Source organism: Podarcis melisellensis, assembly GCF_964234715.1.
Source record: "Podarcis melisellensis genome assembly, chromosome: 8".
NCBI classification, from domain to species: domain Eukaryota; kingdom Metazoa; phylum Chordata; class Lepidosauria; order Squamata; family Lacertidae; genus Podarcis; species Podarcis melisellensis.
The window spans coordinates 84,134,385-84,159,087 of record NC_138540.1 but is presented as its reverse complement, the minus strand read 5'-3'; the positions used below and the strand labels follow the sequence as shown (position 1 = coordinate 84,159,087).

Sequence of the window (24,703 nt, the reverse complement as noted above, 5' to 3'; positions counted from 1 at the left end):
AAATATAAGGGAAGCACTTCCACTCTAAAATCCAGCCAGGATTTAAGTTTAGAAATCCGGTCTTGAATGCAGATAAGCAAATTCTTAGACTGATCATAAAACCTCAGAAATTTGGACTTGCTTAGCTGGATTCAGGATGCTGTGTCGCTCCCTTCTCTTTGAAATCCATGCCAGAGGGAACATACAGGATGAAGCGGAAAAGCTCACTAGACACAAAGGGGTGCCCTTCCTCAACCTTGCCCTCTTCCTCCAGATCAAAACGTCTTAAGCCAGCTTTTGCCAAATTTCCCCCCCCCCCGAATTAAAATTGGAGGCACACTAAAGGGTTTACTTTTAGTGTGTAGATAGGAATGGCCTCATAACCTCGAAGGAGGCGGCCCACTGAATCTCTGCACGAGTCCCTGGTATAAGCGTGCTTCCAGATTAGAAAAAGAAGAAGTCCAGAGCAGTCGCTCACACAGAGTCCTCTGCTTGCATCAGTGCATTAGGGGGTAACTGAATGATGCAAACCAGAGACGCAGCAAAATGACCTGCAGCCCAACAGATGTGTCCCCCAGATCAGCACCTCGCACTGAGATGCAGTGGACCACCTCCTTGAAGGATAGGCGTCGTCCTGTGTGCATTTCCCACCGAGAGCAATTTGCTCATTCAGTCACATGCTGAGATGCCGTCGCACCACTCGCTTCAAGCAGAGGCTGTGGGAGGGAGGCAAGACCACAGAACGGAGACTCATACAGAGAGACAGTGGGGGCAGCCTCCTTTGTGGGAGAACGCTTTCGGCTCGCAGGCTCCACCTTCGACCTCACATTCTCACGCCACGCAAGCCGTTCTCTCGCAGCCACGCAGTTTGGGAACGGCTGACCTGCCCTCAGTCAAAGTAGGCAGGAAGTTCCTGTAGCCTAGTCTCTAAAGCAGGGTTCCCCAACCCGGTGCCCTCCGCCATCGCCTCCCGTCGGGCAGAGCCGTGGTCCAAACAACTTCCGTAGGGCACCGGGTTAGCAAAGGCCGCTCCAAAAGCCACCCTGTGCCCGATTAATGGGACAAGGAAGGGGTGTGGAGGGGAGATGATGAGGCCTAATCGATGTGGCTTCATTGCTGTGACACATGTCCCAACTCCATTAGTAAAAATGGGTTAAGAGATTGTTGTGAAATGTAAAGAAAAAACGACAACGCAAGACGGAAGTGATCTCATGAATGGACATTTATCATGACAGAAATGAGTTAATAGTATTAGCACTAAAAAAAATGCTGACTCCACTGAGCACAAAATCAATACACAACTTTACACTAAACACACAAACCTACCAAGACATTCAAGAATTGTTTTTGATTTTTTTTCCCTTTCTTTTTTTTTTTTTTGCTACGTAGCCATGGCAATGGAGCTGCTGACTCGGTTGCGCTCTCTCTCTCTCTCTCTTTTTAATTCCTTTTTTTTTAAACAATAAAAACATTTTATTTTTTTTTCCAGCCATATCCCCGCCCTTCTCGGTTTCTCCTCCCCCTTTGGCACCACCTCACGCGAATAAATAAGATCGCTCTTTAAAAGGAGAGGTTGGATGGAGAATGAAAAAAGAAAATTAAAAAATCCAGAATGGCTGGAGACAAGTTGCATAAAAGGTAGCTGAGGTTGGTGAACATGTCAAGCGAATGGAGGGGGCAGGAACACCATCACCCTGCCCCCCCACCTTGCCCCACGGCTGTCCGGAGATTGACCCGTCCAGTCCTGCAATAATCTGACTCTCTCCCAACCCAACACCAGAGGAAGTGGCCTGAAAATCAGACCATCGGTCAATTGACTCAGCCCACTTTCAGGGTGGTGTCTCCCCCAGTTTTACCTGCCGGTGTTGCCAGGATCAAACCGGGGAACCTCTTTGCACAAAGCAGCTGTTCCACCGCCCTTCCTGAGTCCCAAAGGACAGGTCTAGATTTCTAGGGAAGGTCTGGACATAGCCTTATCGCAACCCAGACAGTTGGGAGCCAAAATATGCTCAACATTGCCTGCAATGGCTGTCGGGGGGATAGGCAGGGTTTCAGGCGAGATGCTTTCTGCATGCGAGAAAGACCACGGCCATTAACTAGGGATGCTGAGACCCTTCTGTCCGAACGGCATGTGAATTGTAGACCCAAACCTTGAGGCACCCTAGGCCTGCTGGTCAGGGGGGAAAGTTCTGACTTATTATGTACAGCAAGGGCCGTCCAGAAAATAGGAAATTGCCTTATTGGCCCAACCAGTGCAGTATTGTCTACACCAGTGGTTCTCAACCTTGGGTCTCCAAATGTTTTTGGCCTACAACTCCCATGATCCCTAGCTCACAGGACCAGTGGTCCATAATGCGGCAGCTAGACTGGTGACTGGGAGCGGCCGCCGAGACCATATAACCGGTCTTGAAAGACCTACACTGGCTCCCAGTATGTTTCCGAGCACAATTCAAAGTGTTGGTGTTGACCTTTAAAGCCCTAAACGGCCTCAAAGGTCCAGTATACCTGAAGGAGCGTCTCCACCCCCATCGTTCAGCCCAGACACTGAGGTCCAGCGCTGAGGGCCTTTTGGCAGTTCCCTCACTGCGAGGTTACAGGGAACCAGGCAGAGGGCCTTCTCGGTAGTGGCACCCTCCCTGTGGAACGCCCTCCCACCAGATGTCAAAGAGAAAAATAACTACCAAACTTTTAGAAGACATCTGAAGGCAGCCCAGTTTAGGGAAGCTTTTAATGTTTAATAGACTATTGTATTTTAGTGTTTTGTTGGGAGCCGCCAAGAATGGCTGGGGAAACCCAGCCAGATGGGCAGGGTATAAATAATAAATTATTATTATTATTATTATTAGTTGCAGGCCAAAAACATCTGGGAACCCAAGTTGGAGAAAGGCTGTTCTACACCATGGGTAGGCAAACTAAGGCCCGGGGACCAGATCCGGCCCAATCGCCTTCTCAATCCAGCCCACGGACGGTCCGGGAATCAGTGTTTTTTTACATGAGTAGAATGTGTCCTTTTATTTAAAATGCACCTCTGGGTTATTTGTGGGGCATAGGAATTCGTTCATTATTTTTTCCAAAATATAGTCCGGCCTCCCCACAAGGTCTGAGGGACAGTGGACCGGTCCTCTGCTAAAAAGGTTTGCTGACCCCTGGTCTACACTGACTGGCAGCATCTTTGAAGGGTTTTGGACAGCCTACCCAGAGATACCAGGAAGGGTTGAGCTACGGCCGTTTTTCGGTGTTTACTCTGAGAAGGATTTCCAAGTGCAGCACCCCTGTAGCAATATCTGTCCTGGCTGTAACACCTAACCCCAGTAGAAGAATACCTGCTCCCCAATTTGTGGCTCCCTTTTCCCTTTTCAATCCTCTGTCACTTTTATGCATAAACATGTCTCTGAATGTTTGAAAACACAAAATTAATGGTCTCCCTTCCCCCCCTTCCCTCCCCACCCCCCGCCAACATGTTTAAACAGAAACAAGAGTATTTACAATGAAGCGATGGTGAAGAAACGTTTTTGTTCACAGTTAAAAGGGAAAAAGTGACATCAAATCATTCCACTCAATAGTTTAAATCGTAAGAATTTGACAGTCTCTTGCACTTTTCCTTTCTTTGCTAATATTTATATATTTATATTATATACTTTTTTAAAAAATTTATTTTATTTTTATTATTTTTATTTTTTTTCCTGTAACATGGAAGATGAGGAAAAAATCCAAAAAACACAGGTTTGATGAACACAGAAGGAGGGAGGTTAAAAAGTTCAAAATGATGGAAGGGTGAAGCTCAGAAGTTCAGAAGACGGGTTGAAACAAGGTGACTGTCCCCGGCAGCGAGAGAATTCGAGATGGAATATCCCCAAATTCGGATGAAGCAAAAGTTGACCTTTTTTTTTTAAAGAAAAAAAGAAACAAACTTTTGAAAGGTGAGAGGCTGTGTCCCCCGAAAAAACAACACGCTAGAAATGTTCTTGATGCTGAGAAGGATGAAGGTGGATTTGAAAAAAAAGCAGTCCGGAGGTAGCCAACCAATGTATAAATAGTCCCACGCTGCTTTAGATAAGTTTTTTTTAAAATAATAATATATATATACTTATATATATATTTATATATAGAACTTTGTGGTGTGCGAACTTGTCAAAATGCTGGATGAAAAGGATGCTCCGGATAATGGGTGTGTCTTGACACAACGTAAAAAAGGCTGGGGGAGCGTAAGGGGGGGGGGAATGAAGGCTTGGCACTCAAAACTGGGATGTACAGACAAGCAGAGGAGAGGAGTTTCGCCTGGAAAAAGTTCCCATTCGACCTTATCGAAAGCCTTTTCCCTCACGTTCCTTTCCTCCCCCCCCTTTCTTTGCCCCCTTCTCATCCCGTCACCAAACCCCCTTCATGGAACGCAATTGCCTGGAAACTGAAGAAAAGAAAACAGCAACAGTGATATGGTAAATGCAAGGGGAACAGTTAAGTGGAGAGCAGATGATAACAAGACGCTCCCCCCCTCCACTGCTCCTGGGTTTCCAGCATAGGGTGTGTGCATATGTTAATGCTGAAATATGCACATGAATGTTGGCCCTTCGAGACTGAGTATTTTTCGTAAGAGAGGAAACTCTCCCCTCTTTTTTTATTATTATTTCTGCCCCAACTTCCAAAGCTGCCTCTTGCTCCTTTAATTCGGAAGCGTGGAGCACTGCCTGACCTGTTTGGCTTGAGACAGCTGCTGCGAGTGGTTCACAGGGCAATCCCAGAACGGGGCAGCAGGGACAGCGGAGTTTTTCTTTAGACTGGGGTGGGAGGGCAGCCGTAAAGTCCAGCCATGCCACGCCTCCCCCCCCCCATGGTTGACCTTTTCAGGAACGCTTCCATTATTGAATCCATAAAAGTCTGGTTCATATTTGGCACATAGAAAGCTTGCAAACCTCAGCTGGCCTTCCCACAAGCACCAGTGTGCGTGTGTGGAGAGGATCAGGAGTCGAGGGACCGAAACACCCAGGAATCAGTGCTTTCGAAACTTAATAAAATTAGGAGGGAAGAAGGGGAATCAGGAAGTACTGGTAAATCCTGGAATCTGGTGGAGAGAGAGGAGGCAGAAATCCCAACCATTCAGAGATACGCATTTTGATCGTTGACATTGATCCCTCTACCTCTTTCCTGGCCATCAAAGTCATGGCTATGGCCAAAATAGGTACACCAGGAGAACTGTATCTCAAGCAAGTCAGACTTAAGGGGATTTGGGACGGGAGGGGGAACAGAATCACACCCCAGCACGCAAAACAGCAAGAGAGACACCGGCTACAGCCAAGATGAACATCCAGCCACAACAGGGACCGCTAATTCACTCTGCAGGTCCGTCCCACCGAAATCCACAAGACCTAATTCTGGAGAAATAGGTTGAGTAGGAAGGAATTCTACTGGGAAACAATGGAAGTGACTTTGGCAGGACAAAGCTAGAACCCCACAAGTTTCAACTAATAGATTGTTCCCACTGGGTATCCAAAGAGAGAGAGAGAGATGTTTTCCAACCTGAAACAATGACCCGGTTTGCTGGAGGAAGGATCTCAACCATTCGCTAGAGCTCAGAAAATGCTGGGTGTGAATCTACAGTATAAGATGGGTTTTTAAAGGTCTCCCCCCCCACACACACCCTGCCCCCTCTCATTGTTTTTTTACACCCTTAGTGCAAAACCACAATATCTACAAGGTGGTAGGGATTTCGGCTAAAGCAGAGTTAAGGAACCCTTCCCTGCTCTTAAATCAGTAAGGTGTTTCACCAGATTTCACCAAATCAAACCAAAGCAAACACTGTTTCACTGAGCAGATATCCCACCCCCCAAATAAGGAGCCAGAAGACAAACTGGACTCCCCTCAAATGAAGTTGCAAAGTATTTAGGAATCCCACCTACTAGAGATTAGCATCAGAAGAACTATAGAGGTTCCCAACAGATGCAGAAAAGACCTCAAAGGTCTCTCTTTAAAAGAAACATTTATTTATATGTTGTTCTGTTTTTAAAGCCACTATGGATCCCGATTTCAGATCCATCGACAAGTTCTACACTTTGCTTAAGAAAAAAAGTTTTAAAATATCAAAACGCACCCCCCACCCTTCCCAACAATTCTCCCTTTTTTTAAAAAAAAAAATTAAATAGCTGCATGTTCTGTATAAATAAAAGTTTGGCACTTCGAAAATGTGAGGGAAAGTGCATCTTTTTAAAACAGGATATGTCAGTATTATTCTTGATGGTTAATTGTTCCACCAAAAAGACATTCTGGTATGATACAGTAATCCATCCACCCCCCCAGACTGGTACCCTCCAGATGTTTTCAACCACAACTAAAACATCTGGGGGGCACCAGGTTGAGGACGGCTGCAGTTAATCATTCCCAAGTTGCAGGGGCCAGAACTGGTTCCCTGTTGCTCCCCCACCCACCCCTTCCAGAGTCTCAAATAAAAGAAGACAAAAACTAATTTTGTGGATTTGAAAGGGAAGAGTGAAGGGGTGGGGAGGAGCCAAGAATTTACTGGGGAAGTTCTCCTGCACTAGCTCTTGTGGTATGGACAGGAGATGTGCACAGTGGCCCTACCCTTGCACAGCTCAGCTCCTGTTCAGTTCAGGGGAACCTGCGCTGTGGATGCTTTCTGCAGGAAAGGGACGCAGAAGAGAATCAGGTCCAGGAAACCTTTGCAGAAAGAGCTACTTGGCTGAAGGAAGGGTCTCAGCACCAAAAGGATTTGGGCATTCTCAGCACGGAGCTCTGTGTGCAAGTTCTGTTGGCCAAAGCGAGTCCCCAAGTTAAGGACACTGTGAGCCCATAGAGAAGCTCAGCTTTGCAGAGAAGACCCCCCAAAATAAAATGGAAAGGGCTTCACGGACTTTTGGGCATGTGAGCCAGTTGCCAGAAGGTACATGCTCTCTCTCATGCACAAGGATGGTGTTTAGGTGGAAGCAGGAAAGAGAATTGTGAGCCGACAGCCAGATTTGTTCGCCAGCCTTTTTTGCAATCAAACCAGTGCCTGGTGCATATAGAAACCTCCAGGCCATCCTTATCTTGTGCTAGGAGTTCTCCGTGCTGGAATCCAAACGGTTCGGCTCAATGGATCTCCTAGCACAGTGGAGGAGATCCTTGATTCCTCAGACAGAGGCCTGAGGACCAACAGAGAGGGGATTCATTCCAGTCAAAATGTCAGTAAGAATCATTATAATCTGCAACAGGTAATTCTGCAATCCAGATTACCGTAGACCGGACTGCATTCCACAACTTCAGAGAGCAGAGACGGGACTGTATTCCGCGTCTCCCGAGGTGCAACAAAAATTCTGCAACACGCTCGGCGATGTGGACAACTCAATCACAAGCCAAGATGGGCATTTGCTGTCCTTGCCAGGAGATTCTCGAGTTATTTGAATTCTGTAGAAAGATGGGAACAATTCCCTAGGGCCACAGAATTCCTGGGCACCCACAAATTTCAGTGCCAGGGCCATGCACACTTCGTGGCACCCGTGGCCCTGGGCAGCCACGATCGTGGGGCCATACTGGCACTTCTGGACGGGAATCAAATGCTGGTCACAGCTCCTTAATCTCAGTTTCCGTTTAGGAAAAGGAAAGGGGGGGAAAGGGGGAAGGGACTTTTTGATCCACATGGCTACAAAAATACAATTGAAAGCTTCTGAGCAGCGGAGAAGTTTGAGGAAGTTTCCCAGGCTGGGGTGGGGGTGATTTAGTGCAAAACCTCCTGCCCCTCCCCATCGCTAGCAGAAGTCGGAGGCATTCTGCAAAAAATGGGGAACAGTAAGAGAAAATACGCAAACTGGCCTCATGAGCATAATTCACCCGGGTTGCAGAATCCACATTTTCTCTGTCGCGGAATTGGGGTTTCCTTGGCACGGAATTTGGATAATGAAAGTGCTCATGAGATCCCATAGTAGAAGGGAGGGGCGGGAGGGGAGGGGGGAAAACAGCAGGAAGGAGTAGAAATCACAGCCTCAGAATACACTGTCAAAATATTTGCAGCATTGTGAGGATAGGGGTGCTGGGGCAGGGGTTTCCCTTTTTGTCTTACACATCCATAGTATTAAAAAAGACGCAGACTAAGAGTTTGGCACAAAAACATTTCCTCGTCTTCCTCCCCGCCCCCGCCCCCACCCGACAAAAAGTCTCGATATGCAACACACTTGCAAAACAGCAGCAATATTTTGTTCATCGTTTAAGAAGAAAAATAACCACCCGGGCGGCCCGGAATCTCAGCCAGTGTCAATAGAAGCATTAGGTCACTGGCCATTTCTTTCACTGACCGGCAAAATCTTTCTCGGATAATACGCTGGCTGTGGCAGCATTCCCTCGCTCCATAAAATCAGTGCAAGATACTATATAGATATTGCTTCCTTGTTTTTTATTTTATTTTTTTAGTATTTAAGTTTCACATTTTGAGTTTTTTTGTTTTTTGTGGTTTTTTTGCTCCCTAGTGGTTTTAGAGCCTGAAGACCCTCCTTTCAATCTAAGAAGGAAAACAGAACTGAGACTTAATAAGCAAGGAGTCCCCTGCTTCCCCAAATCTGGGCCCATCTCTTGGCCAGAGTCGGCCCCAGCGCCGGCCTCGCCTGACCCTTGCGCAAAATCACCTAGGTGCCTAGAGAAAGGGGGGGGAGTGCAGAAGTCTCCCAACCGCTCCGACCCCCAACTTTACCCCGTGCTTCAGAAAGAACCAGGGAGGAAGTGTTTCCCTTCTAGCAGGGGGCGAAATATTGCACAGGTCCACACCTCAAAGCTGCGGTCAGGAGGAGAGTTGCACGTCTAGGCTGCAAGAGACAATATTTGTGCTAACAAAAGCTATGAGCGCATTGAGAAGCCGCCAGAAGGTTAGACGGCACCATCATTGCTCTCGCTCGTCCCCAATCCCACCCCGATTCTTCGCAAATATGCCCCAGTTGGCTCCTGACCCAATTCGAAACGTCTCAGCCGTTCCAAACGGGATTCTTCCCCTCAAATTCAGCTGCACGGAACTCTCCTGCCGCCAACCTTACGACAAACAAGCCAACGTTTGCAGAGATGCTCAAGTTAGGTCACCCTCAGGTAGTACCGCGCCACAGGCTAGCGCCAGCCATGATGGCTGCAAGATGCGCAGCTCAAAAGGAAGTTGTGCGCCATGCCACAGGTACGCCGCATCACGGTGAGGTCCGGGTGAGGAGGTAGACATCCACTTCACATTTTGAGAACTGGACGCAGGAAGTCGTCCCGTTCTGGGGCAGGGAAACAGCCACGCCGCCAGAGCAACCGGCAGCAGGGACCCCACCCCCGTCAAACATAACTTCCAAGCAACCTTTTAATCGAAAACAGAAAGAAAGAAAGAAAGAAAGAAAGAAAGAAAGAAAGAAAGAAAGAAAGAAAGAAAGACAAAGACTGATGCAATCCAGTGTTTGACATTGCACCGCATATGATTCAGGTTTTGTTCAGCCTTCTGGCAAACCCTGGACTCTTCCTAAAGTTCCCACAAGGGAGTATGACACAGACACACACCAAAGCTGGGGGTGAGGGGTGTTCCTATTTAAAATGCTGGCACCTTCAAAAAACAGATAGGGTCACATCCTCTCAGGGAGTTAAAGAGGTTGCAGCGAGCCCTATATGTAAACATAGCAGGGAGATAACCCTGATTTATTTATTGCCCTTCTGAGGGCGGGTGAATGGGTGGGACAGTGTTGAACCTTCAGTGGCCGGCAAATATGGCCAGAGCAACACACAGAAAGCCCTGCGATTGGGCTGCCAAACTGAAAGCCGCCACTCGGTTTGTGGGGAGATGAGGGCCAAGAAAGGGGGAGTTGCGCTGCCGCTACAGCCAACCGTACCCCAACATTTCTCGGGTTTCAAACCCGGCATCTGTCACCACCCCAAGGGCGCCGGAAACAGGAAATGGCAGGGAACTGGGTTCCCTACTGGGCCAGTCACTGGGAATAAAGGCCCTTCTCACCGCTGGGAATACTGGTTATAGAAAGGCCAGCGGGAGGGGCAGTGGGTCGAAGGGAAGCCGCAATTGGGCAGGGGGTCCAGAAAGGCCTTCAGCAGCCCCCTTGTCGACATATAGTTTATTTCGGAAGAAGAAGAAGAGTTTGGATTTGATATCCCGCTTTATCACTACCCTAAGGAGTCTCAAAGCGGCCAACATTCTCCTTTCCCTTCCTCCCCCACAACTAACACTCTGTGAGGTGAGTGGGGCTGAGAGACTTCAGAGAAGTGTGACTGGCCCAAGGTCACCCAGCAGCTGCATGTGGACGAGCAGGGAATCGAACCTGGTTCCCCAGATTACGAGTCTATCGCTCTTAACCACTACACCACACTGGCTCTCCTCCAGTTCTACTCCTCCAGGTGCTGCTCAAGAGAGCTAATACTGGCAATGGCAGCTGTCTCCACACATCTCAGGAGGCCCTTGGGCTTCCACTGTGTAGGCAAAGGGGAAAGAGGAATTGTGCTACCTTTGAAAGATGGACCAATCACACCTGGATGGACAGCTGCACCCAGGGCTGAGTCAAAATGGCCCTTCTCTTCCTAGTTCTGGCCCCTGGGTTTTTAACAAACAGGGCGGTGAACTTGTTGAGAAAGATGGGGTGTGTTTTTTTGTGGCCGTTCGGAAAGAAAACGAGACTTTGGCTCCCAAAAACCGAGGGAAGCTCTGAGAAACCGAGTGAAGCTCCCTTCTCCTTGCTCTTCGAATGCAAGAAAACAGAGGCCTTGCCTATGTGGGGTATTGTAGCCTCACAGGAAGTGCCACTCCCCGATGCTGAGAAATCGAGATTCCTGAGAGGCGCCACAACAGGAAGAAGCCAAGCACATCAAAGGAGACCTCCGCCTCGGGACACGCAGGGAGAAAGTAGCTTGAATCACCTGTCACGGCGATGGGAGTGCGACTTCCGCATCCGCAGAAACGAGGCCCTGCTACTTTGACCCCGTTCTACATTCGTGCCGCCCCTCTTACAACGCTGGCGCTCATCAATTTGCAGGAGGAGCAAGCTCACAAGCTCAGAGCTCCGTCAAGACTCGCGGCTCACCAAAAATTATCCTCAGTGTAAACAGGGATAAATGCACCATCACCTACAACTTTCTGAACAGATTTACCTTGCCTTTTTGTTTTGTTTCTTCTGATTAGTAGGGCTGATAAACAGGGGGGAAAGGGCGTACACGCTCCCCCTCCGAAATGAAACTATGCATAGAAGAATTGTAAAACAAACAGAGGGACAAAAACAAGAAAGCGAAAATCAAAGGGGGAAAAGCCTATCAAACTCAACCAAGCCGTTTGCCCAACGCAGAGCCCATTCCAGTCCAACCCCTCAGCCTCACTTTAGAATAAGCCACGCTACCTACAGGTAGGAAAAACCCACGTTTAGCTTCACTACGGAATGCAGGCGTATTAGACAAAGAGCTGCATCAATTTCAGAGTTCAAGGTCATGGGGCAGATGTCACTTTGTGAACCGTTGTGCCATGATATGAACCCCACCTCTGCTTCCCTCGATATAGAGCTATATATTCTGAAAACCCCGCCTACGGAGCATCCACAGAGATTGATGCTCTGCGTGGGCCCGGAAGAGGGATACACGGTGCCCGCTCCCCGTCAAGGAATTCGGAAGTTGATCTACACTCCGGGTAGTTGGGGGGCAAGAAACATTACGAGACAGATCTCCCCTCCCCACAATCGTGATTCTTGGTTAAGAAACTCAGAAATAAAGAGGGAAAGAAAGAGGAATTTCTTGTTTTCTTAAAAAATGTTTTTTTTCTATTAAAATCCATATCAACTCAAAAAGAAAAGAAAATGTCGCCATATATATATACACATATATATGTGTGTATATATGTATATATATCTGTATATATACACACACACACAAACAGGTTGCACCATTGGCGAAATAAAGGTCCAGGAATACGAATGCTGGGCTGCTTTACAAGCAGAAGGGTGTGTGTGTGTGTGTGTGTGTGTGTGTGTGTGTGTAAGAGAGAGAGATGGACACTGGACTGGGGCTGGTGTTGGGTAGGTTACAATTTTAATGATTAAAGAATTGACTTGAATTCTACTCCTTCCCCCAGACTTCCCTCCGGCCTTCTCTTATCCCACTTTCTGCGGGTTGGTGGCTCGGACTCCTTGCTCATACGTTACTCGCTGGCTGATAAGATACTGCGCCGCTTGCGTAGCGGCCGGAGTGCCTGTGATGGTGACTTTACGGTTCCTAGTACCCGGGATAAACTCCCCCTTTTTGGAAATCTGGATGCGGGCGCCTGTCAGCTCCTGATACTCCACCAACGTCTTGCCGCCTTTCCCCAAAATGGCGCCCACTAGGTTCTCCGGAACGGCAATCTCCACCATATCTTTGGCGCTTTCCACCAGCTTCTCCGTGGCCAAGAAGGAGCTGGCCACCAGCGGAGAAGCTGTCCCCAAGTAGCCATTGGCTGCCCCGGTGGCAGCGGCTAGGGAACCCAACGTGAAGGCTCCCACTGCGCCAGCTGGGGTGGTGGTACTGGTGGAGGCTTCGTTGGCGTAGGAAGCCAAGAGGTTGGCGGCAGCAGCGGCAGCTGGATTCGCGCCGGCGGCCACGGCGGCCAGCACTCCGGAGGCGGCGGCTGAGTTGAGGCCGAGCCCCAGAGAGCTGGTGTTGTATCCATAGCTCGCCAAGGTGTTGAGAGCCGTGCTGATGGCCAAAAGGTCACTGCCAGAGAAGCCCGGCAGAGCGGCCGGGAACGCTCCCACCCCGGCGAGGCTGGTGTGGCCCAGCAGGCCCGAAGCGGTGGCTGCGGCCGCGGCGGCGGGCAGCACGTCCGTGGAGTTGGCGTAAGGGGATCCGGTGGGGTTGGAGTTGGCCACGGGGCCAGCGATGTTGGCGTAGCTGATGTTGAGGCAGCTGCTGCTCTGCGGGTCCTCCTGGATCTTCTGCACGATGATGTCCACCGCCTTGTGGATCTGCTCGGGCTCGCCGCTGATGGTCACCACGCGTTCCTGGAGGTTGATGCCCTCGGGCTTCTGGCTCAGCTGCACCCAGGCTCCAGACTGCTCCATGATGGCCTTGACTGTGGCCCCGCCTTTGCCGATGATCAGCCCGGCTGTGCTGTTGGGAACAATCACCTTGGCCTGCGTTGGGGGGAAACGAGAGAAGAAGAGGAGGAGTTTGAGGTTTCATTTATACGTACAGGTATATATATTACAGGGAGCGGGTGGCGCTGTGGGTGAAACCACAGAGCCTAGGACTTGCCGATCAGAAGTTTGGCGGTTCAAATCCCCACAACGGGGTGATCTCCCGTTGCTCGGTCCCTGCTGCTGCCCACCTAGCAGTTCGAAAGCACACCAGTGCAAGAAGATACATAGGTACCGCTCCGGCGGGAAGGTAAACGGTGTTTCGGTGTGCTGCTGTGGTTTGCCAGAAGCGGCTTAGTCCTGCTGGCCACATGACCCGGAAGCTGTACGCCAGCTCCCTCGGCCAATAAAGCGAGATGAGCGCCGCAACCCCAGAGTTGGTCACGACTGGACCTAATGGTCAGGGGTCCCTTTACCTTTACCTTTACATATATATATTATGGTTACCAGATGTCCCCGTTTCCCGGGGACAGTCCCCGGATTTACAAATCTATCATCCGTCCCCGGAATGTCCCCGGATTTATATTTTAAGAGTTGGAGATTTATTAGTAGGGAATGAATATTGTGTGATGGGTTCAATGGCACAACACATCATATGGGGACTTCTGGCAAGGCAACATGGCAGGCGCCATGGCAGCGGGCAGCTCCTGAAGCAATGTACCTTTAAACTCAACCTCATTGTTATTAGCATCACCTGGAGTCGGCTTTATATGTTTCTCAAAAAATATTGTTAGTAGCAGTGACTACATTATTACATGAGCACTGTTCCACAGCATTTGATATTTTCATTCACGAAATAAGATGAGGTATGTACTCTTTTTCATAACTGTTTGTATCACAGTTTATAATTTTTGTAAAGTGATATGTCATGCAGGTCATCGTCTATAAAATTTTATTTTCAGTTTATGAAACAATTCTATATTCTCCCACCACACTGACAAAGGTCTACGAAACACTAGTCAGTATCCGGAATCTCTGTTCAGTCTTGGACATTATATTTGCTGAATACACAAAGCTTCACAGCTTATCTTTCCTCGTACAAAGTTTGGTACCTCGCTTCATTTAAAGACTTTCAGAGACTTTGAGTCTAAGATTTCATTTTGAACTTGTTATTGTTTGAAGGAATTCTATGGATTGTCTATTATATATGTATATGGTCATCGTATTGCCTAAACATTGTTGACGAAGCTCCTGAAACCAGCCAGAGCCAACTGTGAAAAGGATCTAGGAGTCTTGGTTGACCACAAACTTGACATGAGCCAACAGTGTGACGCGGCAGCTTAAAAAGCCAATGCAATTCTGGGCTGCATCAATAGGAGTATAGCATCTAGATCAAGGGAAGTAATAGTGCCACTGTATTCTGCTCTGGTCAGACCTCACCTGGAGTACTGTGTCCAGTTCTCACCTGGAGTACTGTGTCAAGAAGGACACTGACAAACTGGAACGTGTCCAGAGGAGGGCAACCAAAATGGTCAAAGGCCTGGAAACGATGCCCTATGAGGAACGGCTAAGGGAGCTGGGCATGTTTAGCCTGGAGAAGAGGAGGTTAAGGGGTGATATGATAGCCATGTTCAAATATATAAAAGGATGTCACATAGAGGAGGGAGAAAGGTTGTTTTCTGCTGCTCCAGAGAAGCGGACACGGAGCAATGGATCCAAACTACAAGAAAGAAGATTCCACCTAAACATTAGGAAGAACTTCCTGACAGTAAGAGCTGTTCGACAGTGGAATTTGCTGCCAAGGCGTGTGGTGGAGTCTCCTTCTTTGGAGGTCTTTAAGCAGAGGCTTGACAACCATATGTCAGGAGTGCTCTGATGGTGTTTCCTGCTTGGCAGGGGGTTGGACTCGATGGCCCTTGTGGTCTCTTCCAACTCTATGATTCTATGATTCTATAACTGTGCTACCAGGCTGGCTCTGGGCTGTTGAGACTGCCGCTGCCGCCGCCACTGCCAAGGGGGAACCGGGGACGCCCGGTGCATCAACTGGGGGAACTGCTGGCACAGCCCCCCCAATCCAAATTGAGCTGGGAGTGAGAGCACCCGGCCACCTGGCCAACTGCCCAGCGACGCTCCGGGGCCAGGAAAACCCTGGAGCCGATGCAGGGAGGAGAGGAGAAGGAGAAGGAAGAGAGAGAAAGAGGAAAGAGAAAAAAGAGGGGAGCCCCAACCTTGCCACGTCGCCACCGCCACTGAGGAGGAGAGGTTGGAGAGCACCAGGAGGGCAAGGACACGTGGTCGAGCCTAGGCCTGACCCAAGCCTACTTCAGGGTGGCTAGTGCTCCAAGAGAGCAGGCTGTGGCCCAGAGGAAGGCTGTGCGACAGAGGAGACCACAGCAGAGAAGATATTACTTCTTAATTATTATTTTGAAATAACTTTTTTTTCTCTTTTCAAAAAAAAAAAAGTGTCCCCAGATTCTTTGAAAAAAATCTGGTAACCTTAATATATATATTCCTGGAACATTTTACCATATGTGGTGGGAATGTAAAAAAGTAAAAAGCTTTTGGGAGATGATATATAATGAGATAAAAAAATGTTGAAATATACATTTATTAAGAAACCAGAAGCATTTTTACTAGGAATAATAGGAAATGAAGTTAATAAGAAAGAATGGAAGTTGTTTTTATATGCAGTAACAGCAGCAAGCATATTGTTGGCCCAAAAATGGAAACAAGAAGAATTGCCTATGATTGAAGAATGGAGAATGAAATTGACAGATTACGTGGAACTTGATAAATTAACAGGAAGTATCCGGAATCGACGTGACCAGAGATTCAAAGAGGACTGGATTAAATTTACAGAGTATATGCAGACATTATGTGATAATCAAATAACGTTTGTAGGTTTTCGGGAAGTTCTGTGAAAATGTAAGGTAGAAATATTGTTAAAAAAAATAAGGGATAAATAAGATATTAAGGTAGTGCAATATTATATGAGAAATGTGGAAGAAGTAAATAGAACAGAGAATCATCAGAAAGGCTGAGGGGAGTCAAAAAGATGAAGTTGGTGAAAAATATGATGTTTGTTTTGTATATTTTTTTATAATGGAGGAGAGCAGCGGGGTGAGCTCCCGTCGTTCGGTCCCAGCTCCTGCGCACCTAGCAGTTCGAAAGCACCCTTAAGTGCAAGTAGATAAATAGGTACCGCTTTATAGCGGGAAGGTAAACGGCGTTTCTGTGTGCTGCGCTGGTGCCGGCTCGCCAAAGCAGCTTTGTCACACTGGCCACGTAACCCGGAAGTGTCTCCGGACAGCACTGGCCCCCGGCCTCTTATGTGAGATGGGCGCACAACCCTAGAGTCGGACACGACTGGCCCGTACAGGTAGGGGTACCTTTACCTTTACCCTACGATCTATGATGCGATTGTGATGTTTGATTATGTTGTCCTGATTATTTGTAAGCCACTTTGGGATGTGTGAGCGAGAAGAGGCACAGAAACGCAACCAACGAATCGAAAATGAATCCAAACCTCCACGTGGTTCGTCTAGAATTTTGGGTAGAGAACTAAAACCTTGTCATTTGGAGCAAGGCAGGGGCAGCTAATATCTGGCGCAGAGGCCAAGACATTAACAGACAAGATGTCAAATTGTTCTTATATGCAACAACAGCAGCAAGAGTATTGTTAGCCCAGAAATGGAAGCAAGAAGAAATTCCGACGAAAGATTGGCAGATGAAATTAATGGACTATGCAGAATTGGACAAAATGACAGGAAGGATTCGAAAGCTGTGGGACCAGAGATTCACAGAAGATTGGAAGAAGTATCTGAATTATTTGAAGAGCAACTGTAGTCAACAAATTACGCTAGTAGGACTACAAGAAGTTTTGTAAGGAGAAATACACAAAGTGTTACAAAGTAGAAAAAGATAGAGATATTGGTTATGAGTTTGAAATGTACAGTGGTACCTTGGGTTAAGTACTTAATTCGTTCCGGAGGTCAGTCCTTAACCTGAAACTGTTCTTAACCTGAAGCACATCACTTTAGCTAATGGGGCCTCCTGCTGTTGCTGCGCCGCCGCCGCAGGATTTCTGTTCTCATCCCGAAGCAAAGTTCTTAACCCAAGGTAATATTTCTGAGTTAGCGAAGTCTGTAACCTGAAGTGTGTGTAACCTGAAACGTGTGTAACCCGAGGTACCACTGTAATAGGGAAAATAAGAAATGCATACTAAGAGATTAGATTGGAAAATTTTCAGACAGGACTGATGGAAGTCAAAAAAATTGAATAAGATGTAAAAGTATGCTTGATTTCTGTTGAAAATGATATGTTAAAAAACTAATAAAAATTTATATATATAAAAAAATATCTGGCGCAGAGGCCTTGAACTTTAAGAAAGTCGGGAGGGAAGGGTAGAGGGACTCTTATATCTTGCCACCAACGCAAAGCTTTTCAATTCTATGTCTCGAAGGAGGGCTGCAAATCACCGTCTTATCACAGACTGCAGACCAGCACATGACAGCAGCACAACACTTCCCTGGGAGAATCTTGTGACGTCCCAGGAATGTGGGACAGGCATACAGAAACCGAGAGCGGGCTCCCATCAGAATCCTGCTTTTCCCTTGCACGAAACTGAGGTGCAAGTTCTATTCCCTTCTCGTTGAAGAGGTGGCTTACTGAAAGGGAAGAGTGCGTCTGGAAAAGGATCTGCAGGGCTTTATTTTGCCATGGCAGCGGTAGGGAATTGCAGGATAATAGAATTGTCATGTTGGAGGGGATTCTGAGCCCCACCTAGCCCACCCCCTTGCAAGGAAAGGGGAGAAAGGCGTCCTTATGCTGTTTTTATTTAATTAATTTTACGGTTTAATTTATAAGATCTCATACCCAACCTTCTCCATAAGGTCCCAAGAGTAGGTTACAACAATATAATAATAATAATAATAATAATAATAATAATAATAATAATAATAATAATATTCAAATCAGTTAAAACAATTTGCAAATATAACTCCGCAACTCCAAGTACATTTCCGAGCACAATTCAAAGTGTTGGTGCTAACCTTTAAAGCCCTAAATGGTCTCGGTCCAGTATACCTGAAGGAGCGTCTCCACCCCCATCGTTCAGCCCAGACCCTGAGGTCCAGCTCCGAGGGCCTTCTGACGGTTCCCTCACTGCGAGAAGCCAAGTTACAGGGAACCAGGCAGAGGGCCTTCTTGGTGGTGGCGCCTCACCAGACTTTTAGAAGTCATCTGAAGGCAGCCCTGTTTAGGGAAGCTTTTAATGTTTGATGTATTACAATATTTTAATATTTTTTGGAAGCTGCCCAGAGTGGCTGGGGAAGCCCAGCCAGATGGGCGGGGTATAAATAAATTATTATTATTATTATTATTATTATTATTATTATTATTATTATTATTTTATATAATACTTTGGCCCCTCATGAGAAGAGAAGACTCCCTGGAAAAGACCCTGATGTTGGGAAAGATGGAGGGCACAGGGAGAAGGGGACGACAGAGGATGAGATGGTGGGACAGTGTTCTCAAAGCTACCAGCATGAATTTGACCAAACTGCGGGAGGCAGTGGAAGACAGGAGTGCCTGGCGTGCTCTGGTCCACGGGGTCACGAAGATATAACTCCGCAAATATACCTTCAGAATCTGATGAAAGCTCTACAAGGAAGGTGGTTTTCTATGCTTTCCTAAAGACTCAAGTCCTAACTCACCTGCCTGCCATTAATCCCACAAACTCCACCCCTCCTTATTTATGTATTTATGAACTTTCCCCACTGTGACCTTTTTTGCCATCCAGGGGGGAAAATGCATATAGTCTATCAGTGCAAAGGAAGGAGATATTCAGCACCACGGAGAGCAACAGCCCCCAACCCTCACATTCAAGTGCTGGTCTTCATCCGCTCTCAGGAAAAGTTGGGTCCAGCAAGTTCAGGGTGGTTGTGTTCACCCAACCACCCTAATAGCTCCTGAAGGAGGAGCACCCCAGATTCTTCCAGGAGCACCCAGCTTGAGGCTGTTCTAGGTCACCGGTGGTTTCTTTCCCTGTGCGGGTTTGAACCTGCATTATCACCACGATGCGTTAACCAACTGAGATATCCGGGAGTTAAAGTGAGACAGCCTAGGGCTTGGCTCCAGGCATCCTAGCCGGTGGCGGGAGGCACTGTGGGTTAAACCACAGAGCCTAGGGCTTGCCGATCAGAAGGTCGGCGGTTCGAATCCCCGCGATGGGGTGAGCTCCCGTTGCCCGGTCCCTGCTCCTGCCAATCTAGCAGTTCGAAAGCACACCAGTGCAAGTAGATGAATAGGTACCACTCCAATGGGAAGGTAAATGGCGTTCCCGTGTGCTGCTCTGGTTCGCCAGAAGCGGCTTAGTCATGCTGGCCACATGACCCGGAAGCTGTACGCCTGCTCCCTTGGCCAGTAAAGCGAGATGAGCGCCGCAACCCCAGAGTCGTCCGCAACTGGACCTAATGGTCAGGGGTACCTTTACCTTTATCCTAGCCTTGGGAGAAACTGAGGCATGCACACACACGAGGAAGAAGAGGAAGAAGAGGAAGAAGAGGAAGAAGAGGAAGAAGAGGAAGAAGAAGAAGAAAAGGAGGAGTTTGGATTTGATATCCTGTTTTATCACTACCCTAAGGAGTCTCAAAGCAGCCAAGAATCTCCTTTTCCCTCCTTCCCCACAACAAACACTCTGTGAGGTGAGTGAGCCAGGGCTCTGAGCTAAAAAGAAAAGAGGGGAAAGGAGAATCAGAATTCTGACTCCCCTTGGGAATCAAATTCTGGAACCTACATGAAATATGCAGCCTAGGACTCATAGCTGTCCATGGAGGCGCAGGTCAATTCTGTGTCCAGGGCAGCTGTCTGCCAGCTCCATCTGGTACGCAGGCTGAGACCCTACCTGCCCACAGACTCTCGCCAGAGTGGTGCATGCTCTAGTTATCTCCTGCTTGGACATCTAGTGGGGTGCCACAGGGTTCTGTCTTGGGCCCGGCCTTATTCAACATCTTTATCAACGACTTGGATGATGGACTCAAGGGCATCCTGATCAAATTTGCAGATGACACCAAACTGGGAGGGGTGGCTAACACCCCAGAGGACAGGATCACACTTCAAAACGACCTTGACAGATTAGAGAACTGGGCCCAAACAAACAAGATGAATTTTAACACGGAGAAATGTAAAGTATTGCACTTGGGCAAAAAAAATGAGAGGCACAAATACAAGATGGGTGACACCTGGCTTGAGAGCAGTACATGTGAAAAGGATCTAGGAGTCTTGGTTGACCACAAACTTGACATGAGCCAACAGTGTGACGCGGCAGCTAAAAAAGCCAATGCAGTTCTGGGCTGCATCAATAGGAGTATAGCATCTAGATCAAGGGAAGTAATAGTGCCACTGTATTCTGCTCTGGTCAGACCTCACCTGGAGTACTGTGTCCAGTTCTGGGCACCACAGTTCAAGAAGGACACTGACAAACTGGAACGTGTCCAGAGGAGGGCAACCAAAATGGTCAAAGGCCTGGAAACAATGCCTTATGAGGAACGGCTAAGGGAGCTGGGCATGTTTAGCCTGGAGAAGAGGAGGTTAGGGGGTGATATGATAGCCATGTTCAAATATATAAAAGGATGTCACAAGAGGAGGGAGAAAGGTTGTTTTCTGCTGCTCCAGAGAAGCGGACACGGAGCAATGGATCCAAACTACAAGAAAGAAGATTCCACCTAAACATTAGGAAGAACTTCCTGACCGTAAGAACTGTTCGACAGTGGAATTTGCTGCCAAGGAGTGTGGTGGAGTCTCCTTCTTTGGAGGTCTTTAAGCAGAGGCTTGACAACCATATGTCAGGAGTGCTCTGACGGTGTTTCCTGCTTGGCAGGGGGTTGGACTCGATGGCCCTTGTGGTCTCTTCCAACTCTATCATTCTATGATTCTATGATTCTACATGCAAAGCAGATGATCTTCCAAGGAGTTAACGCCCTCTCTCAAAATCTTATTCAGTAACTCCTCTGGCTTCTGAGATTTCTACAGGCGCTGCTCCCAACCAACCTAACAGATTTTCACGACCACGAGATCCAGAAACTTGCCTTTTTTTCATTAAAATAATAACAACGAAAGGGAGATTAATTCTGAGTAGCTGTGCAGGCAATGTCGTGTTTCGTTCTTATGCAGAATTATACCCCAAAATAAAGAGCGAGGGGCAAAGAAGGAGAGGAAATGCCATGAAATGTGTGGAGAAACATGTTTAAGACAAGCATTTTGGGCATGGGTATGGAAGTGAGAGGGACACGGGTGGTGCTGTGGGTTAAACCACAGAACCTAGAACTTGCTGATCAGAAGGTCGGCAGTTCGAATCCCTGCAACGGGGTGAGCTCCCGTTGCTCGGTCCCTGCTCCTGCCAACCTACCAGTTCGAAAGCATGAAGTGCAAGTAGATAAATAAGTAAATGGTGTTTCTGTACGCTGCTCTGGTTCACCAGAAGCGGCTTATTCATGCTGGCCACATGACCCGGAAGCTGTACGCCGGCTCCCTCGGCCAGTAAAGCGAGATGAGCGCTGCAACCCCAGAGTTGGCCACAACTGGACCCAATGGTCAGCGGTCCCTTTACCTTTACCTTTATGGAAGTGAGAGCTGGACCATAAAGAAGGCTGATTGCCAAAGAATTGATGCTTTTGAATTCTGGTTCTGGAGGAGACTCTTGAGAGTCCCATGGACTACAAGAAGATCAAACCTCTCCATTCTGAAGGAAATCAGCCCTGAGTGCTCACTGGAAGGACAGATCCTGAAGCTGAGTCTCCAATACTTTGGCCACCTTATGAGAAGAGAAGTCTCCCTGGAAAAGACCCTGATGTTGGGAAAGATGGAGGGCACAAGAAGAAGGGGAGGACAGAGGATGAGATGGTGGGACAGTGTTCTCGAAGCTACCAGCATGAGTTTAACCAAGCTGCGGAAGGCAGTGGAAGACAGGAGTGCCTGGCGTGCTCTGGTCCAAGGAGTCACAAAGAGTCGGACACGACTATACGACTAAACAACAACAACAAAGGCAAACTAAGGCCCGGGGACAGGATCCGGCCCAATCACCTTCTCAATCCGGTCCGCGGAGGGTCCGGGAATCAGCATGTTTTTACATCAGTAGAATGTGTGCTTTTATTTAAAATGCATCTCTGGGTTATTTGTGGGGCCTGCCTGGTGTTTTTACATGAGTAGAATGTGTGCTTTTATTTAAAATGCAGCTCTGGGTTATTTGTGGGGCCTGCCTGGTGTTTTTACATGAGTAGAATGTGTGCTTTTATTTAAAATGCAGCTCTGGGTTATTTGTGGGGCATAGGAATTCGTTCATTCCCCCCCCAAAAAAATATAGTCCAGCCCCCCACAAGGTCTAATGGCCAGCAGACCTGCTGAAAAAGCTTGCTGACCCCTGATTTTGGGCTTCCTTTCCAGTTAGCCTGCTCTGGCTTTGGAGATTTCGGCAGACTTTGTGGAACGGTTGGAAGGCAGCGACAGAAGATGATGCGAGGAAAGTTGGCACATGGGGCGAAGGGGGAGGAGGTGGAAGAGTGGGTGTTCGCAGTGATGGCTTCAGGGGCTTTCTGATGGAGAGGGAGGGGTCTCCTCAACCCCGGCCACCCCAATGCCTTTACATAACTGCCGAGGAAGCAGAAAGCCGTCCCGATTTAGCAAGGAAATGCTCTTATGTAATTGAGCGACAGGCACCTCCCGAAATCCGTCGCCTCGTCCAACCCAGAGAGCAAGGGTGCTGGATTAGTGGCAAGGGGACCGGGAGAGAGCAGGGAACCAGAGGAGAAAGTCTTTCTCTGCTGGCAGCCGGGGTGCTTTACCCGAACTCAGGGGAAAGCCATGTAATCTGGGAACTGTCTCCTCCAGGCAGGAGGACCTGGCCAGCTCTGAAAATAGATGTTGAAGACACTCCTGTGGTCAAAGAAGGGGCAGAAAACCTGACACATATGACATTAACAAGGCTCCACAATTCTGGTCATTGCTGTATGTGCCCCCCGCTGCCCCCACCGCAGGCACAAATGCAATGAGTGTAAAAAGAAAGAGGAGTTTGAAGCTGAGGAGGCAGATGGTGGACTATCTCAGGCATCCCCAAACCAGCCCTCCAGCTGTTTTGGGACTACAACTCCCATCATCCCTAGCTAACAAGACCAGCAGTCAGGGATGGTGGGAAACTCCTGCAGCCAATTGGAAGCCACGGAAGCCCTGTCGAGTGTTCGGCTTCCAAAAATAGTTCGCAAACCGGAACACTCGCTTCCGGGTTTGCGGCGTCCGGGAGCCAAAACGTTCAAGGACTAAGCTGTTTGGAAACCAAGTTACGACTGTAACCAAGAAGAAGGCTGCCAAATATTTGGGGAGAGGGGCAGTGTCCTGCTGGCCAGTAATCTGGGGTTGGCCACAGTGGCCCGGCCAAATTTGTAGACCCCCAGACAGAAACATCCTTTCTACCTTCGGAAGGGCCTCAGTCCTCATCCGCTAGTTTAACTCATAAGCACTCTGAGCGACCTGCCCCAATTTGTGTCCTATTTCCAGATACTTTAGTGCTAAAATTAGTCTCTCATGAAATCCTTGCTGTGACATCCTTGCAGGTAGTCGTTCAGACTGACGCCTCGCTGCGTCTGCTCCAGTCATTAGACTGACCTCTCCTAGGGACCATGTCAAATTGCAGCGCTCCATCTACCCCAGTGCTGTCTTCTCTGACTGGCAACAGCTCTCCTGCAGGCTTTCAAAGGAGACATGATCAACCCTACTGATCTGGTGGAACGCTCTGTCACAAGAGACTAGGGCCCTGTGGGACTTGACATCTTTCCACAGGGCCTGCAAGACAGAGCTGTTTCACCAGGCCTTTGGCCAAGGCGCAGTCTGACCCCCTCCTTTGGCAATCCTCACAGAACTTCTAGCCCAATGGTTGCCATTAATTTGATTGGAATTAATTTTATAATGAAATGATTTTAGAATGTTTTATCGTTTTACTGTTGTTAGCCGCTCTGAGCCTGGCTTCGGCTGGGGAGGGTGGGATAATAATAATAATAATAATAATAATAATAATAATAATAATTACTTGGTGAGGTGCTGCTGGAAATTAAACCTGAGACTTTATGTGTTCAAAGGACACTGAGCATGTTTTCCCTCCTTCACCATTTCTGTCAAGACCTTCAATCCTTTTCTTTTTAAAAATCTTAGTTGTTCAGCTTTAAAATGAAGCTATCCTAAGACCTCAAGGACAATACCCTGATATTTAAAACAAACATTTGAAATAATTTTACTATCCACCAGCACCAGTAATAGCCATTATTTTTTCTAGGGGTTGTGAATGAAACAGCCCACATTCATATTTTGCATTGTGTGTGAAATTTTAATTTTCCTTCAGTTGTATTTTCTTTTCTTTTCCTACATGTTCGATGCCAAACAAACCACCTATCATTGTGTGCTTCAGGCGCATGAAATGCTTTAAATGAAATAAGCAAATAAAATCAGGCGTCTTCTAGTCTCAACTCTGTTTGCTGGGCTAGACTTGGCATAAGGCAGTTCTAGATGTGAACCTTTTTTGTGTGGGGAGAGGCATTCCCTCCCAGCTTCTCAAGGCAAGAAAAGACCCTTCCTCGGCTGTCAGGGGTGACAGGATTCCTGTTTCATTGTCCCTTATTCTACCAGCCACATAAACTCTCTCT

General features: G+C 47.8%; 1 protein-coding gene and 1 long non-coding RNA gene across 2 annotated transcripts in view; one reads left to right on the top strand and one right to left on the bottom strand.

The window, feature by feature from the left end:
- The window catches only part of LOC309376268, a 192,069-nt gene extending 183,463 nt beyond the window's left edge, over positions 1-8,606 (top strand). The window contains exon 2 of the long non-coding RNA XR_014171136.1: positions 6,872-8,606. This is a non-coding gene — a long non-coding RNA (uncharacterized lncRNA). The remainder of the gene's footprint in view (positions 1-6,871) is intronic.
- Positions 8,607-11,972: 3,366 nt separating this feature from the next.
- NOVA2 (NOVA alternative splicing regulator 2) overlaps positions 11,973-24,703 on the bottom strand; it is a 61,283-nt gene continuing 48,552 nt past the window's right edge. The window contains exon 4 of the mRNA XM_081922177.1: positions 11,973-13,073. Coding sequence (XP_081778303.1) covers positions 12,057-13,073 — 1,017 coding nt within the window. The 3' untranslated portion in view covers positions 11,973-12,056. The remainder of the gene's footprint in view (positions 13,074-24,703) is intronic.